The sequence below is a fragment of the Oryctolagus cuniculus genome, chromosome 1, assembly GCF_964237555.1.
Source record: "Oryctolagus cuniculus chromosome 1, mOryCun1.1, whole genome shotgun sequence".
In the NCBI taxonomy this organism is placed as follows: Eukaryota; Metazoa; Chordata; class Mammalia; order Lagomorpha; family Leporidae; genus Oryctolagus; species Oryctolagus cuniculus.
Genome location: NC_091432.1, coordinates 64,749,852 through 64,765,518, shown reverse-complemented (window position 1 = coordinate 64,765,518; position 15,667 = coordinate 64,749,852). Strand labels below are relative to the sequence as shown.

The window sequence follows — 15,667 nt, the reverse complement described above, 5'->3', positions numbered from 1 at the left end:
CCCTGACCTTCTTTGGCCTAGTACTGAAGGAACCAGAGGGCACCCTTGTTACCCAGTTGGGCCGAGGCCATGACACCCTTGTGCTGGTGGCAGTGAAGAATATATGCACTCGTGCCTCATCCACACCACCTCGCCAGGGCAGCCCCACCCCGCGCTGGGACGCTCTAGAACAGCCCATGCCTAGGCCTCCCAAGACGTTATTTAATTGAAAAAGACACTGTGGAAATCATGCTTTTTTACCATAACATTTGGATCAAGAATGTTTTTCCTCTTGAGTTTGAAAATACAGCCATGAGCATGCTTAACTAAGTTCAGGCCTTTCCTTCCCAACCCCAGACCTGCATTTCCTCTCCCCTTCCCTTCAGCATATCCTGAAGGTAAGTTTCCTGAGGCAGTCCCCACCCCTAGAACCTAAGAAAGAGCGTCGTTCCAGTTCTGCAGGCGAGCTCTGAGTCGGCATGGAAGCTTCTGCAGGTCTCTCACTGGGCCTCCAGTTTCCTTTCCACATCTCTAACTTCCGAGGTGCCGTTTCAGGGAGCACCCTATGTAACACCTCAGCAGGATAGTCAGGGCCAAGCAGAGGAGTGTCTCCCTGGCCCCTGCTGGGTGTCCAGGAGAAGGAGTGAGTGACAGTGCCCCTCTAGGTACCTAGGCTTGGTGCAGCCTCAATGCCACGGCTCAGTCCCTTGAGTAGAGATGGTGGTCCAGCAAGGGCCTGTACCCTACTAGTGGTCTCTGGGCCTCTCTCTCTGGAAGCCCTTTACCAGATACACCTGCAGTGACATATCTGACAAAATGGAGTGCCCAGTTGATCTCTCCCAGTCACTAGCCAGAGGCTCTCAGGTTGCTGCACGTTGATGAGCAAGTGACTGACGAATATCTAAAAGCCTTAGAGCAGGGCTGTCGTCATGGTTTTAGTAGTGGCCAGAAAATCCTAACTCTCTCAGTCTAAGTTCAGATGTCCCCTGGTGTCAGGTCATTTGGCAGCTCACTCCAGCGCTCCTCCCAGCCCACTCATCTGTCTCAGATGCTGAGCCACCCTGTGTGTCTGATCAGGCCCCCGGGTTATATGTTTCTGTCCAGCACAAGATCCTTGCTTTGTGTCTGTGATTGGTGGTGCCCACTGCTTACTTCTGCCTAATGTCATTCTTGTGTCTTCCCTTAAGCAACTCTGCTGATGAAACAGGCCTGGCCACAGAATTCGTCTTCCTGTGGCACCGAAGGCACCTTCCACCTCCCAGTGGACACCGGGACCGAGAACCGAACTTACCAGGCATCCTCCGCGGCTTTCAGTAAATACAGCTCCTTCCTGTTCCCCTTGGTTGGGACCGATTTGTTTCTTAGGAAGAAAGGCAAAAAAACTTTTAAAAAAAATGACATTTTGTAATAGAAACACTGTTTTAAGAAGTTCTCCTAACTCCTATAAAAACTCAGCCCCCCTCATCCAGGAAAGATGGCCCTCTGTGATCACACTCCCAGCTTCTGGGAGACACAGAGCAGTGAAGGGGAAGAGGCAGTATCATGACCAATTAGTGAGATTCGGGAATGGCTATTAACTGTGTTCCAGAGAAAGGAGAGAGGGCTCCTCCCCTAGCACAGGCCTTCTTTACCATGGCACTGTTGGTGTCTGGGTCAGATGATTCTGTTGGGGAGACCATTCTGCACACTGAGGTGTATTGAGCTGCACCTCTGGCCTCTGCCCATGAGATGCCAGAAGCAAAGCCCCATCGTGACATCCACAAACTGTCTCTAAACATCCTAAATGTCCTGAAGGGGGCAGAAGAGACACTCTGCCCTGTGGAAGCTGCACTGGGGGAACAGAGTGTGCACATGGAGTCTCAGAAGCACAGCATCTGGCCAGACTGTGCGTCTTGAGGCTCACTGGGGGAGCTGAGGCGGTCACGTACACATCTGGACTTTCACACAACATGACTCTGCCGGGGAAATGAAGAACAATGTTCTTTAAAGATTATTTATCTGACAGGCAGAGAGAGATCAATCTTCCATCTGCTGTTTCACTCTCAAAATGCCCACAACAGCTAGGGCTGGGCAGGGCCAAAGCCAGTTGGGTGAAACGCAGCCCAAATACTTGGGCCATCATCTGCTGTCTCCTAGGCACATTAGCAGGAATACTGGATGGGAAATGAGTAGCAGCCAGGACTCAAACCAGGTGCTCCAACGCAGGATGTGGGTGGGTGTCCTGAGCCGTAGCTTAACCTGCTGCAGCACAGTCCCCACCCAGAGTGGCATTTTACTCAGTATCAAGAACTTTGTACCCTGTTGGAGCTGTCCCTAGAGGAATCACTGGTGCGTGCTTATGCTTATTTCTTAGTTTGTGCCGGCAGGGGCTGGACAAGCCCTCAGAGAGATGTACAAACAAGGGCTGCTAGTGGACTAATAATTCACTGGATCACAGACGAAGCAGATCAGAAGAATTTGTGAGTTTTTTCTTTAAAACATTCAGTGTCGTTTCCCCTGGCTGTCAGCAGCAGCTCTGTGACATAACTGACCTTTTGGGGAATATGCTTTCGTGGTCTTACTCAGTCTGCACTGCAGCTCTCCGAAGTCAGGAGGGTACATTTTCAGCCCAGTTTGAAAGCTGAGGCTCAGAAAAGTAAAACGCTCAAAGTTAGCCAACTAGTACACAGCACACCTGGAAAAAGGTATCTCCAGGTTAGGATTCTGTTACTGCTTTTTCATGAAATTGGCTTTACTCTTTAAGAAAGGGATGACAGCCACAGGGAGCTTTTCCAGATGGCTCAGGTACAGTTGAATAAAAAGACTATCTGCAGGTGGATGTAACAGTCTCTCTCACATCCACACATGTGGGTATGGGTGCACCTGGACGTCCCTGTTGGGGCACAGCAGAAAAGGCCAGGAATAGGAGCCCCAAGAGCTGGATTCCAGGCTCGATTCTGCTGTGTGACTTTAAATAATTCTCGTTCATACTTGGGACCTTGGTTTTTCAAAATGTAAAATTCAAGGATTGGCTGAGACCATTTCAAAGCTCCTGTTAGAGTCCTCGGGTTCTCACTTGGGGCTGTGTATTCAGAATCTACCAGCCCCGTTGGGACCTGCTCTCCAGCTGCCCTCGCCAGCAGTCAGCTAGTGGAGGGGGATGCTTTCCCTCCAGAGGCAGCCCTTCCCACAGTTAGGTGGCCGTCAGCTTTCAGGCCTTGCCTTCTACCACGTTGAAACCTTCCTCAAGTCCCATTGAAATCCAGGGCACTTTGAGAAATTTGGTTTAATTTCAACCAGACTCTTTCTAAGCTGGTTTGTAATTAGGGACTCCCTCTTATGTATTCAGCATTAGCATCAAGGAGACTTAGAGGTCAAGGCAAGATTCAGACATAGAGCTTTGTTTTGTCCAGACATATAAATCTGATGATCAATAAACCAATTAGTCTAAAAGGCGTCTGTGATGTGAGGATCAATGCCTTTGAAGGTGGCAGAGACTGTACAACTGGGAAAGATTTATGACAGCGAAGAAGAATTGGAGAGCTGAAAAGGTTTTATCTTGCTAATGTACACACTCTATTACCCTATTTGATGGAGACCCAAATTATGGTTGGGAGCCCGTGACACAGAACAGAACAACATAAACAAAGCCTCTTTTACAAGGCAGAGCTGGGACTTTTAGTGGTTGAATTCCTTTTTCCCTGCTAATAATGCCTTTGGTGAAATGTAGACACAATGGCCAACATACCAAATGCCAGAGGCTGGGCTGCTGAGACCTTTGACTCAGAAAACCCAGCTCTGCGCGGCCGCACTGTGTAGTCTCGGGGGAGTTGTTGCTCTCCTGGGTATCCAGGTTCTTCCTTCCAAAGGGACGGGTTGAAAGGCCCTAGCATTCCGTCGTCCTCCTGTGACCTCTGACTCAGGATTCCTTTTAGGATAGGCAGACCTCCCTGAATTGAGTCTAAATTCGTTCAGGTAAACTCCATGAGGTTCTTCTGCGGCAAGCCCGACCGTTTCTCTTACTTGCAAGCACAGAATGACAAACTTGATTTTTGTGATAGCCAGAGTAGGCCAGCTGCAGCTCCAGAGGCATTTTCCGTACTCCTCGAGGGCATGGGCAGACCCAGCAGCGAGCTGTGCAGAGTCCTCTGCGATGATTTCCTCACGGAGCAACTCAGAGGGTGTCAGCACTGGCAAGGCCCACCACTAGCTCTGGTCCAGAGGAGGAAACCTGCTGGGAGAGCAGCCACACAGCTGGGCAGAGCCTAGCATGAGCCACCCTGAGGACCACTGTGGTTAGAGTCCCGGGTCCCCTGCGAGCCATGGCCGCTTTTGAGCTTCTGTCCACTCAGCTGTGAACGTCGGTGTTAGTGACCACTGAGCTCTCTTCTGGCTATGGACGAACTAGCAAGGCCGCCACCTGCAGCCCCTCTCTCCAGCTGCCAATGGTGTTTTGGTTACGATCTGTGTTTTGTGTGTGTGTGTGTGTGTGTGTGTGGGTGGGTGTCTTCCATACTGTGAAGAAAGGGAAACATTCTCAGACAAGGTTATCCTTAGACCTGGAAACCAACCCCACCATCTTTGCGAGGATGGCCTCAGCACTTGGTAACATGATGTCCTTCTGCCACAGAGGGGTAGCTTCCCCAGGGAAGCGAAGAATTCTAGAGCATTCCCCAGGAGCATCACCAGCCTTGTCGGCTTGCTAACTTTAAAGAATCGTAAAACCATGGCACTTTAAGCTATAACGTTTTAGAATCTGAGATCCCTGATGCCTGTGTTCCCAGTTGCAGACCCTAGGAGTCCTAAGTTTTAACTTCCTGTCTCCTGGAGCCTTCAGACCAGTCCCTGCTTACATACTGTCAGGACAGGAAGCTCCCGGCCTCACTCTAGTCAGAGAGCCTAGTAGCTAACCTCACGACTTGCAGGCACTGACTAACGAATGTGCTCGTCACAGAACTGTGACGTGGGTGCCGTCGCCATGTGCACCTCACAGATGAGGCGGTGGGTGTCTTCTGCGGCTGTTGCGTGGCAGAGCTGAGGTGTAGACCCAGGTGAGTCTCCACACCGCCACCAGCCACCACTCCATGTGGAGCTGAGAGATGCGCGGCTTCCCGCGCAGGGCTGCACAACCTGCTCTCCGCCCCGCCAAGGCCCTGCACACTTCATGTTGTTCCTTTAAATCAGGGCTGGCAAACTTGGCTGTGAAGGGCCGGGCAGTGGGTAGTTCAGGCTTTTCGGACTGTGTGGTCTCCCTTTGCTGCCACCGAAGCAGGGAAGGAGGCACAGCCCACACACAAATGCCTGGCAGGGCTGGGTTACGGTACAGCTTAACCCCAAGTTGCAACTGCAAACACCATGACTGAAGTCTGTGGTAACACAGACTGGGGGGATGCAGTTTGAGAGCCTCATCTCGAAGCTTCAGTTCACCCCCTCACTGAAGGACGCAGCAGGCCCCATCAGTGGCTCCTTCCAGATGTCCGCAGGCCTACACCCCTGCCCTCCCCACAGCGTCCGCTAGGCATCCGCTCCCCTGTGCCTTGGCCTGCTTGCATCCCCCTTCCGCGTGGTTTCTGCTTCTGGTACCTGCGCTGCCTTCTCTCCGACGCCTCCTCCCCACCTCATCCTCCTTGCTACTTATTTCCCAAGCAGATTTGGCCACAAAACCAGTTTTTTTGTGGAACACACGCTATGGACCTGTAGGTGGGGAAGCAGAGGGCGAGTTTCAGGGAGGAAGACAGGGCGCCTTTTATAGCAGCTCCCACATCCTCCCGAGTCAGCAGGAACGGGGAGCGCCCGGCAAAAGGCTTTGTGCTATGGTCTGAGACGGTGGGGACTGTGTGGTAGCCTTTGCTTGGGCTGGGGGCCAACGAGACTCAGGATCTTTAGGAAGCAATCTTCATTCTTCGCCTCTGTATTTCACAAAAGAAAGCAAGGCCTGGACACTTGGCAGTGATCCCCACAGATGGAGGTGAAAGCCAGGAATGAAGCCTGGATCTCTTCTCGCCCAGTCAGGTGCCCTCCGCACCCTGCCCTTGGCTCCCCTTGCAGCTGAAAGGGTCCTTGGCAAGTGTCTCATAGGTGAGAGCTGAAGCCCAGAGTGCACGGTAGTGACGGCCAGACCTGCCCGGGATGGAACCGTGATCTACCTCCTCACTGGGGCTTCAGAACCAAGACCCCCTCAGAAAGAAGACACGGAGCCTTGGGAAGAAATTCCTAAAGGGACGAGCCCTTTCTGAGCCCCGGAGCCTCCTTGCGTACCATGAGAGGGCTGGGAACTCGTAAGGGCCAGCTGGCCTCTAGAATGGCTGCACGGGTGATCCTGTGAGGACACAGACTCGCTCCCCAACGAGTCCCGTGTCGGGCTTCCTCTGAGCAGAGTCTCCACAGGCAGTTCCGCCTGTGTGCATGGCCACCTCTGGCTCCTCAGCCCCAGCTGGTTCCATCCTGGGAGATCTGTGGGCTCTTTGATTTGAGGCCTTCCAGGCAGAGGTGGCCCTCCTCAGACCCCAGGAGGAAAAGAAAACCCAGCTCTGTAAAGCAAGGGCTTTTAGCATCCCCGGGAGGAAGACCTCTAAATGCTGTTTTGAAATTCACCTTCCAATCTGCTGGGAGGAAGCAGAGCAAGGTGGAAGGGAGTTCAAATCGGGAGAGAGATTAAGGAGAAAAAGAAACAGAGACAGCAGGTAGATAGGGCGCAGGACAGAGCCTGTGGGCTGCAGGGCTTCTGTCTGTGTGCACCTGCCCAGCTCAGACAGCACAGGATCCCTGGCCGTCAGAGCTGACAAGTCCCATTAGAGACCCTGTGCTTCTGGCCACTTACTTTATAGAGCCCTGAGGCCCGGAGCTGTCAAAGGTGCCCAGCGTCAAGCGTGCGGCCCTGTGCAGCAGGACTGAGGGAGCTGCCTCTGGGGCCAGGGCTCTCTGGGTGAAGCCCCGTTCTGTCTGTTCTCATCTGTGTTTCCATCCTGGATTCAGCCCCTCCATGTCTGCAGAGCCGTGACTGGGACCTGCTGCCTTCTAGCAATGTTCTTCTGCCACTAATGGAAGTCTCTCTCATTGCCTTGGTACAGGATATACTGCGGGGACCCCTTACAAGGTCCCGCCGACCCAGAGTAACACTGCTCCACCCCCCTACTCCCCGTCCCCCAACCCCTACCAGACGGCCATGTATCCCATCAGAAGTGCCTACCCCCAGCAGAATCTGTATGCCCAGGTAGGTACACATGGAAGCCTGGGCCCACCTCTGCAGGGAAGGGAGCCTCCAACCAGGGAGGGAGGTAGGGAGGGGAAGAAGAGAGGAAGACAGACCACTGTTGTGTGGTAAAGCAGCAGCCCTCGGCAGCCCCCGGAGTCCTCTCGATGCACAGCCCCGATGTCAGAGGGGCAGGCGCACAGAGACGCCATCTGAGCAGGCGGGGAAGCTGAGACCCCTCTGAGGGCTTGCTTGTTCAAGGGTGCCCACGCGTCCTGGGCTGTTCTCCCTAACCCCTGCCCCTGCCCTTTCTTGAGAACATCTGTGAGCTGAGCAGGGAGGAGAAATGCCCTCCATGCCTTCGTGTGCCCCGGGCTCCCTCAGCTGGGGAGCGGGCGTGCACCACGCTCTGCGGACCGGGCGTGAGGTGGGCCGCATCAGCTCTACAGGAGGTGTGAGGCCCAAGGAGAGCACTTTTCCAGTTCAGAAAACAGCGCCTTGTAGACGAGGACGTCACCTTCTCAAAACTAAAACAAGCGGTCCGTTTGCTCCTCGTGGTGGCGGCTCTGGCCCGTGCTCACAGACCCCGGGGTTCCAGCCCACATGCCGAGGTTTGTCCTCATTCAGAATCTTAGGGTGCACAGGAAGCAGCCCTGGGACCCAAGCGGCGGGAAGTCACCTCAGACCTCGTCTCCATCCTTACCTTTTTGCCTGCAGGGAAGCAGCCAGAGAATCCTGGGAAATGCTATTAACTTATTATCTTCTGATGTGTAGATGCCAGCGTGGGCACCAGCGTGATGGCATCGCGTCACCCTTGCGATAGGCACAGCGTGCCGCAGCCCCGGTCACGTGGTTAGTCACCGACTGTGGTTCCTACCTTAAACTTTAGGCAGCTTATAAAGGTGCACTGCGATAAGGCACAAATGCTTTAAGGTGCTATGATGAGGGTTAAGGAGGAAGAGCTGTAACGGGTAACGTCAGACATCGCAGCAGCTCTCGGAGCAATGCGTGACCGATGTGGGGCCTTGTTTCTCAGACCAGAAGCTGAGCCCAGCACTGACCTGACCTCCATGGTGTAGTAAGACAGACAAACCCAGGGCTTCTCTGCCCCATCCCTTAGGGTCTGGAAAGAACACAGGCTCCCCACATAACACACGCATCCAGTCCCAGCGCTCCGAGAGCCTGCGTGACCTCAGCCTCTTTCCCCAGGGAGCCTACTACACACAGCCGGTATACGCTGCCCAGCCCCACGTCATCCACCACACCACCGTCGTCCAGCCCAACAGCATTCCCTCCGCCATCTACCCGGCGCCCGTGGCGGCCCCCCGGACCAACGGCGTGGCCATGGGTATGGTGGCAGGCACCACCATGGCAATGTCTGCAGGTGAGGGCAGCATCCGCCTGTGCGTGCATCCCCGTCCTCCAGGGACTCGTGCCGGGGCATGGCTCACAGAGCCCGTGCTGGGGGCTCAAGGGACCTAGAGGAAGCGCCCTATAGCTGTCTGCTGGGTGAGGAAGCACCGAGCGAGGCCTCGAAGGGGGACTAGAGAGGGGCAGGGGAAAGACGCGGGTGGCGCTCAGGGAAAGGCTGTGGGCTTGGAAGGGAGGCCATTGGCAAGGAGACGATGCGGAGGTGACAGAGCAGGTGGAGGCCTGAGCAGGGAGAGCCTGAGCTGGGGGAGACGTTCCGCCTGGCTGCTGGGCAGAGGCCGGGTCCCAAGGGAGACAGCACCGCTACCGTGGTGGTCGCAGCAGGGGCCAGAGAAGCGGCCACAGGGCAGTGCTCCTCAGCATGAGGACCTGGAAGGACAAGGGAAGCAGCAGTCCCGCAGCCCCTCCCTGTTGCTGGCTACGTCAGAGACCAGGCCAGAGCCCTGCCGTTCAGGAACTTGCGCCTGGCGTGGGGGAAGCAGATTTAGGCTAGAGCGGGTGTGAGGAAGCCCTCCAGGGAGCTGGCGCCTGGGAGAAACGCGGAATCCAGGGTGAGCCTGAGCCGCGGCTCGCTGGCCACCTAGAGGCAGAGGGTGGAGGGCAGAGCCGGTTGGGATTTGAACCCGCACCTCCTGTAAAGGGTGGTTGGGGCCAGCCAGGCCTCGTTCAGGCCCTGGAGACCAGATGGCACGAGGTCGCACCAGAGCCCTACCTGCAAGCAACACCCGGGTCGGCGTGTTCTGTCAGTGTGGCGTGTGCAGGAAGGGAAGCGTTCGCAGAGAGGTGAAAGGAAACCTCCGAAGAGTAGCGGCTGACTGAGCTTGGACAGGAAAGGGGAACCCGGCAAGGCGGGGCCAGGGCCAGGGTAGCCGCCTGGCTTCAGCCTCCACCCCGTGCACCCAGGACGGCCTCGTCAGGTTCTGCTTCTCTCCCTGGATACCAGGTACCCTGCTGACTACACCCCAGCACACCGCCATCGGGGCACACCCTGTCTCCATGCCGACATACAGGGCCCAAGGAACCCCTGCGTATAGCTACGTGCCCCCGCACTGGTAAAGCCTGCAGCCCACCCAAGTGAGTGGCATGGGGTGGGGTGGAGTGGGAGGAGGGGAAGGAGGGGGAGGGGCTTGCATACAGAACCACCTCCAAGCCCCAGTGGGAGTGCTCAGGTGCTGCAGGGGCAGGCACAGCTTCCTGCTCCCAGGGCCACAGTGTGTGTGTCCTGTCCTTGGAGTGGCTCTGAGGTGAGGAGCAGCAGTCCTGTTGTCCCAGTGAATACCAGATGTGCATCAGTCAGCAGTGGCCACGGAGCTGGGACGGCTCCAGTCCCTGCTACTAGATTCTGCACTCTTCACCATGGGCCTCAGACTTGTTAACCACAGCCCCATCCTTCCAATGAAATCCTGCCCAACGGGACGTTCGCTCCGACTGGAGCCAGGCCCCAGCTTCCTTACTGCCCGCAGCATCCCCCGCCTCTCCCCTGCAAGCAGGGAGCAGGGCAGGAAAGGAGGCGCCTCCACTGCGAGGCCCTGGCGAGGTGGGGGCGACCCGCGGCTCAGTCACCGGGACTGACGGCTGCCCCTTCCTCCCGCAGGCCTGGAGTCACACATCGTATGCAACTACTCAAGTCTTACACCGGTGCTGGAGCAGCTCCCTAGCAGCACCGCCTCTATCCGCAAGAAGAAACAACGGAAGTGCAAGGGTCACTTTATGCATCTTTAATGGTTTTGGTTTTTATTTTTGGTTTTTGTAAAAGCTGCTTTTTCTAATCTCCTGCCTCCCCCGGCCCCGACTCGTAGCTGCCGCCCTGCCAGCTCCCCCCTCCCCCTGCCTGACCAGCCCGCGTCCTCCTGCTCCTTTTTCCCTCCCAAGTGTCCTGTCCCCGGGGTCCCAGTCTGGTGCCAAGCAGAGTGGAGTTTATTGCGATGGTTCAGCCGAAGGCTCGGTGCCACGTGAGCAGCGTGGCAGATGTGGCCCTCGGCCCAGGCAGGAACTCTGAGCTGCTGAGCAGGCCACGTCTCTGGGGGAGCATTCCTTTTATGTTTTTTCCTAAGCAGAATTAATTCGGGACTTCACTGTGTCCCGACATAGGACCTGGAATGTCTTCCGAGAACCATCGCAACAGACTAGGAACAAAACCACCTGACTGGGCAGGAGTTATTAGCAGCTTCATACCCCAGGCTGAACACCTGGTCTTGTCTTTGGGAGAATTGGGGGGGTGGGGCGGGCAGAGATGGGAGAGGTGCTGCCTGAGCGTCTGGGCCAGGACCTTCTGGTTTGCACAGTGACGGTAACTGACCTGGCGCTTCCTCACGAGGGGACCTGACCTCAGGCCTGCCAAGCAGCTGCAGCGTGGGGGACCCCACGCTTGGGGTCCCAGGTCTTGGGAGGCCAGGCGCCCTGTGTAGTCCCGACCTCAGCCTCTGAGCCCTCCCCCATTCTGGCACTGCTCTCCCTCTCCCTCTGCCCTTCTCAGTGCCAGGGCTCACTTGGCTGTCTGTGGGGCAGGCAGGCCAGCCAAGCTCTTGGTTACCTTGTGCCATTCACAGCCAAAGTGAAGGAACCACATTCCAGGTGGGTGCTGGCGGCTCTGAAGGTCAGGATAGTGAAGGAAAAGCAATAGCAATAAACATTTCCTAAGACTCATGGAGCTGAAGGGGCCTCAGCAATCATCTCCTCCATTCCCGTTTGACAGACGGAGACTCGGGCCCGCCCTGGACCTTGCAGCAGGTTAGCGTTAGATGCAGCCCTCCCCCCAGTGGCCTGCTGCCTACAGAAGTTTACCTGGGGATGGATTGGCTTGGTTTTGTGAAAATTAAGTCAGCAGCACCCACACCCGGCGAGCTCAGGAGTGGGCTCTGGGCTCCCGTTTCTGCTCTCTTCTCCCACGGACTTCAAAGGTGGGGACTGAAGACGGGGCAGAGGCCACACAGGGGCGGGTGGCAGGAGCAGAAATTGCAAATGAAGAAAGTCCACTTGGAGATTCTGTGAAGACATCTGGAGCTTCCGTCCCGTGCCTGACTGCCCTTCTAGGAGCAGGAGCCGATGGGCTTGCTGGAAAGGACAGGCCCTCGTCCCAGAGCGGGGAGGGAGTGGGGACTGTCAGGAGAAGACGGGCAAGGGGCCCAGGAGCCGCGGCTCATCTGGGTGAAGAGGGACTTCTGGGACGCGACGGCCCTCCCCGCCTCAGCCAGGAGCCTGGGCTGCCAGCACCACCCTCCTCCAGGGCCGGGCGGGGCCTGCAGCCCCTCTGGGACGGGACAGGAACATTTTACTGTAAAAATGGGATCACTGACAACATTTGGGACTTTTAAATAATTATTTTCACTTTAAATTCATGCAAATTTGGATATAACCCAACCCCTATCTCCCACAGCTCCCTAGAGGAGAGAAAACAAGGAAAGCCCTGGGCCAGGAGGACCTCAGGCACCATTTGGCCACCCCCAGCAAGGCCCAGCCCCTCAGCACCCGTGGCCAGAGCAGTAGGAGAAAGGGCGGGCTGTGGAGCCGCCGCCAGCGGCCCAGGTGCCGGTGTGGGATGTGAACACAGGAAGTTTCCCAGTGTTAACCTGTGCTCTGCGGATGCCTCCTCCCGCCCTCTGGTTTTGTGAAGGAAGGTGAAGGTTGTCCTAGATTATGTCATACATTTTTAAATGCCAAAATAATAATAATAGGAAGCCTTTGCATTGGTCAGGTTCTTCACAGATTTCAAAGCACTTCACAGCCTTTCATGTACCGGCCCTGCAAGACCGGGTCAGAGTTCCTACAGCCATTTGGTAAATGAGGAAGCAGGTTCTAGCAGGACAGGAACGCAAACCCAAATGGGCAGAATGCTGGTATTCTACAGGCTTCCCGCCACCTCCTGCCTCCGGGGGTCTGGGGTGGAACCCGAGAGGAGAAACTGCCTCACAGTTCAGAGCAGTTGAACCCCGTCATCGAGTTTAACCACGTGAAGTAGAGATAACTCCTCCCACTTGCTAATGAGCGACAGAGCCCCTGCACTCCCAGGCTGTCTGCACACGCCCTACAGCCTGATCCACGCTCACTACCAAGGCGTCTGTGCTCTGTACCCATCTTAACCCTAGAATGCCTCTCGAGCTCAGCTGGCGCCCCAGGATGTAAGTAAGCAGGGCGCTGTGCGAGTCCGTGGTCCTGAGGAACCCGCGCCCAGCACCCCAGCCGTCTGGGCGGGTTTGCCCCTTGCTGTTGGTAGAGATCTGCAAGTCTTGCCAAGCTGGGGGAGTCAGCGCAGAGGAACCAAGCCCAGCAGATCCGGGGCAGGGCAGGCTCTTCACAAAGTCTCATCTGGTGGGAGCACTGTGGGTGGCATCCAGGGGTCATGCCAGGCAGGACGTCAGAGCTGGAAGGGCCTTCTCACCGTAGGAACGTGGGCAGGCAACACGGGACAGGGGCTGTGCTCACGTGACAGTGAGCTGCAGCACTGGCCACGTGCAAACCCGCAGCACATCCCACACCACACCACTGCCCTCCCACGGGCTACAGCACCTTGGTGGTCAGGGTCAGCCACCACCAGCCCTCTGGGCCTCTCCCACTGCTACCTTGACCCCCCTCTCCTCACCAGCCGGGGGCCAGGAAGTTCAGGTTTGGCAGCTGGATCGCCTCAAATAGTGAAAGCCTGAACTAGAATCTTTTGCCAATTTTATTTAAATACTTCTTGAGTTTCTTGCCCTTGAGATGGGACAGTTGCTGTTCCTCCCCTCTCCGATGACCCTAACGTGCTTATCCCCCACCTGAATTTTCAGGACACATACACCTGCCTGTCCAGAGCTTTTTTGGTGCAAAGTACTTTGATGCCGATTGCCAAAATCCCCATTTTATAGATGAAAAACCTGACTCGGAAGGCTTACGAAGCCTGTCAGAGGTCACGCGCTCACAAGTGAACGAGCCAGGTTTCAACTCTGAAGACCTGCAGCTCTTTTGGCTGCTGCTTGCCGGGCCTCTGGGCGCAGGCATGAAGAGGGAGGGGCTATTTGCCCCCACCAGAGAAGGCGGCGGGGACCGGGGAAGCTCGGCCAGGCAGGGCTGGTTCAGTGCTCTGAGGACAGCGCAGGGCAGTTGAGAATTGACAGTGAACAGCCGAAGTGAAGAAACTTTAGGGTCACAAATGCCCAGGCTGAAGCTACACTCGGCAGCACACGCATTTCTCTGTGGAGAGACCCATGTCCCTGGGAAGCCTGCACGTTGCCTGCCGCCTGGGAGCTGGTCTTTGCAGGCTGTAGCCCTGAGGAGCCAGAGGTATCTCCAGACTGCTGTCCCGCAGGCGGGACCAGGGACCTAGAGAAACGCCAAGCCAGGAGTCCGCGCACGCAAACATTCCACATCTGAGGCCTCCCCTCCCAGAGACCTTGCAGTACTTTGGTGGGCGGGCTTTGCTGAGTAGGACAGGTGCCCCCACCCCGTGCTGGCTCCAGCGAGCCACTGCCTGAGCCAGGCCTGGAGCCCGAGAGGATAGGCCCCACACACTGCGGCCCTGTGGCCGGGACACCTCAGTCACAGCTGAGCAAAGTACGCTGAGACCCTGCTTCTCCGTCTCAAATGCCACCGTTGCACTGCAGGGCACACAGCTCCCAGTTGCTTGGCAGGCACGGGAGGCCAGAGGCGGGCAAGCCGACTGCCACCGCACGGCCCTGGGGAGTCCACAGAGGGAACCCGGCCAGGCCCACCGAGCGAGTCCACACCCGAGGCTGCCTGGCTTGTCCTTTACCCATCCCATCTCCTTCGCCTAGAAACCCACTTCTGAAATTAGCACGCCGTGGTTGCAGTGCCCAGCCCAGGCGACGCTCTCTGGCAGGCCAGCTTCGACATTCCATGGCCAGCCCTGCCTGAGCCACACGTGGGTCCCACGCCCTGTTTCCCCCAGGTGTTTTCTACTCGCATACGCTGTTGAGGCCAGCAAAGGAGCACAGGATTGGGACTGGCTGCCACCGAGGCAGCAGAGGTCGGGGCGGGGCTGCACCTGTGGTCCGCACGCGTCCTGTCAGCAAGGCCCTCCCCCCATCCCCTTCCTCAAGAGAACAGCTGTAACCACTTTGTAGATAAGCCCCAGCCTCCTGCAGGCCTGGGCAAACCGGAGCCTCTCCGGGGTAAGCAGGGCGCTGCTCCTCCCCCTGCCCGACGGGAGGCACGGCCAGGCCTCCGCAGCATGGAGTGGTGTGTGTGGTGGTCTGCGAGGCCCGGGGGCCCGGCCCCTCCCGACCTGAAGCATCCGCATCTGTTTCCTGTCACGTGGCAGAGAAACCCATTCTCCTGGCCTGTACCACCCCTGTGAAGAGAGCGCTGTATATGATTTTGTATTTTTTAATTCATTTTAATCTACAGGTTGGAATCTAATTTTTAAATTTTATTGGAACTCACATTTTAAAAAGAAATAAAACATTTAAAATAATAATAATAATAATAAACCTTTGACGGGTGTCTTCCAAGTAGTTCAATCAGAATTTTATAGGCGTTTTGCAAACACTACCTACAGCGCAGAGCTTGCGAAGCCCCAGGGCCTCCTGTGTGTATGAAGTGTAAATCGGGTTTGGTTTTATCGTTTCAGACTCTTGGGTTTTTGTTTCGTTTTGTTTCCAAGATCAGATAGTGATCACTGAAAGATTGAAGCCCAGAATTTGTAACTATGATATTTACTGTAAGTTGTAGAACATGAATAACTATTAAAAAGTTTCCAAAAAAAAAAAAAAAAACCGCACACACAGAAGTCCTAGGTGACCAGACTGAGTGGTTTTTGGGGGAGGGAGACAGAGGTGGGGGCGACCATACTGCCACCTCCCGGTCCACCTTCTCTCCACTTTGATCCTGAACTTGTTCTTGCAGTCAAGGCCCTGTGGAGCCTGAGCCTGCTCCTGGCCCCACTGTAGGGGGGCGGCACCGCCTTTGCCAAGACGCAGGGATGGGGAGGGACAGAGCTGCAGCTCCCACGGGTCTGGCTCCAGAGCCGAAGCACAGAGCCCCAGGTTCTGCCCTTCCCGGAAGTGGACCAGGCCTGCGCTCGCTTCACAGGTGGACTTGGCAGATGGGAAACAGAGGGAGGCGGCTGCGGGAGGCCACAAGGCCTCCATCCAC

The 15,667-nt window shown here is 56.2% G+C and overlaps 1 protein-coding gene across 6 annotated transcripts in view; it reads left to right on the top strand.

Annotated features, from left to right (window-relative positions):
- Positions 1–15,024, top strand: part of FAM168A (family with sequence similarity 168 member A) — a 197,444-nt gene extending 182,420 nt beyond the window's left edge. For 5 of the 6 annotated variants that reach the window (XM_002708711.5, XM_008264251.4, XM_008264278.4 and 2 more), the window contains 5 exons: positions 1,167–1,292; positions 7,029–7,171; positions 8,360–8,534; positions 9,525–9,655; positions 10,176–15,024. In XM_002708711.5, the coding sequence (XP_002708757.1) occupies positions 1,167–1,292; positions 7,029–7,171; positions 8,360–8,534; positions 9,525–9,637 (557 nt within the window). In that variant the 3' untranslated portion in view covers positions 9,638–9,655; positions 10,176–15,024. The remainder of the gene's footprint in view (positions 1–1,166; positions 1,293–7,028; positions 7,172–8,359; positions 8,535–9,524; positions 9,656–10,175) is intronic. The other variant, XM_008264288.4, reaches the window with a different exon arrangement.
- Positions 15,025–15,667: the final 643 nt, after the last annotated feature.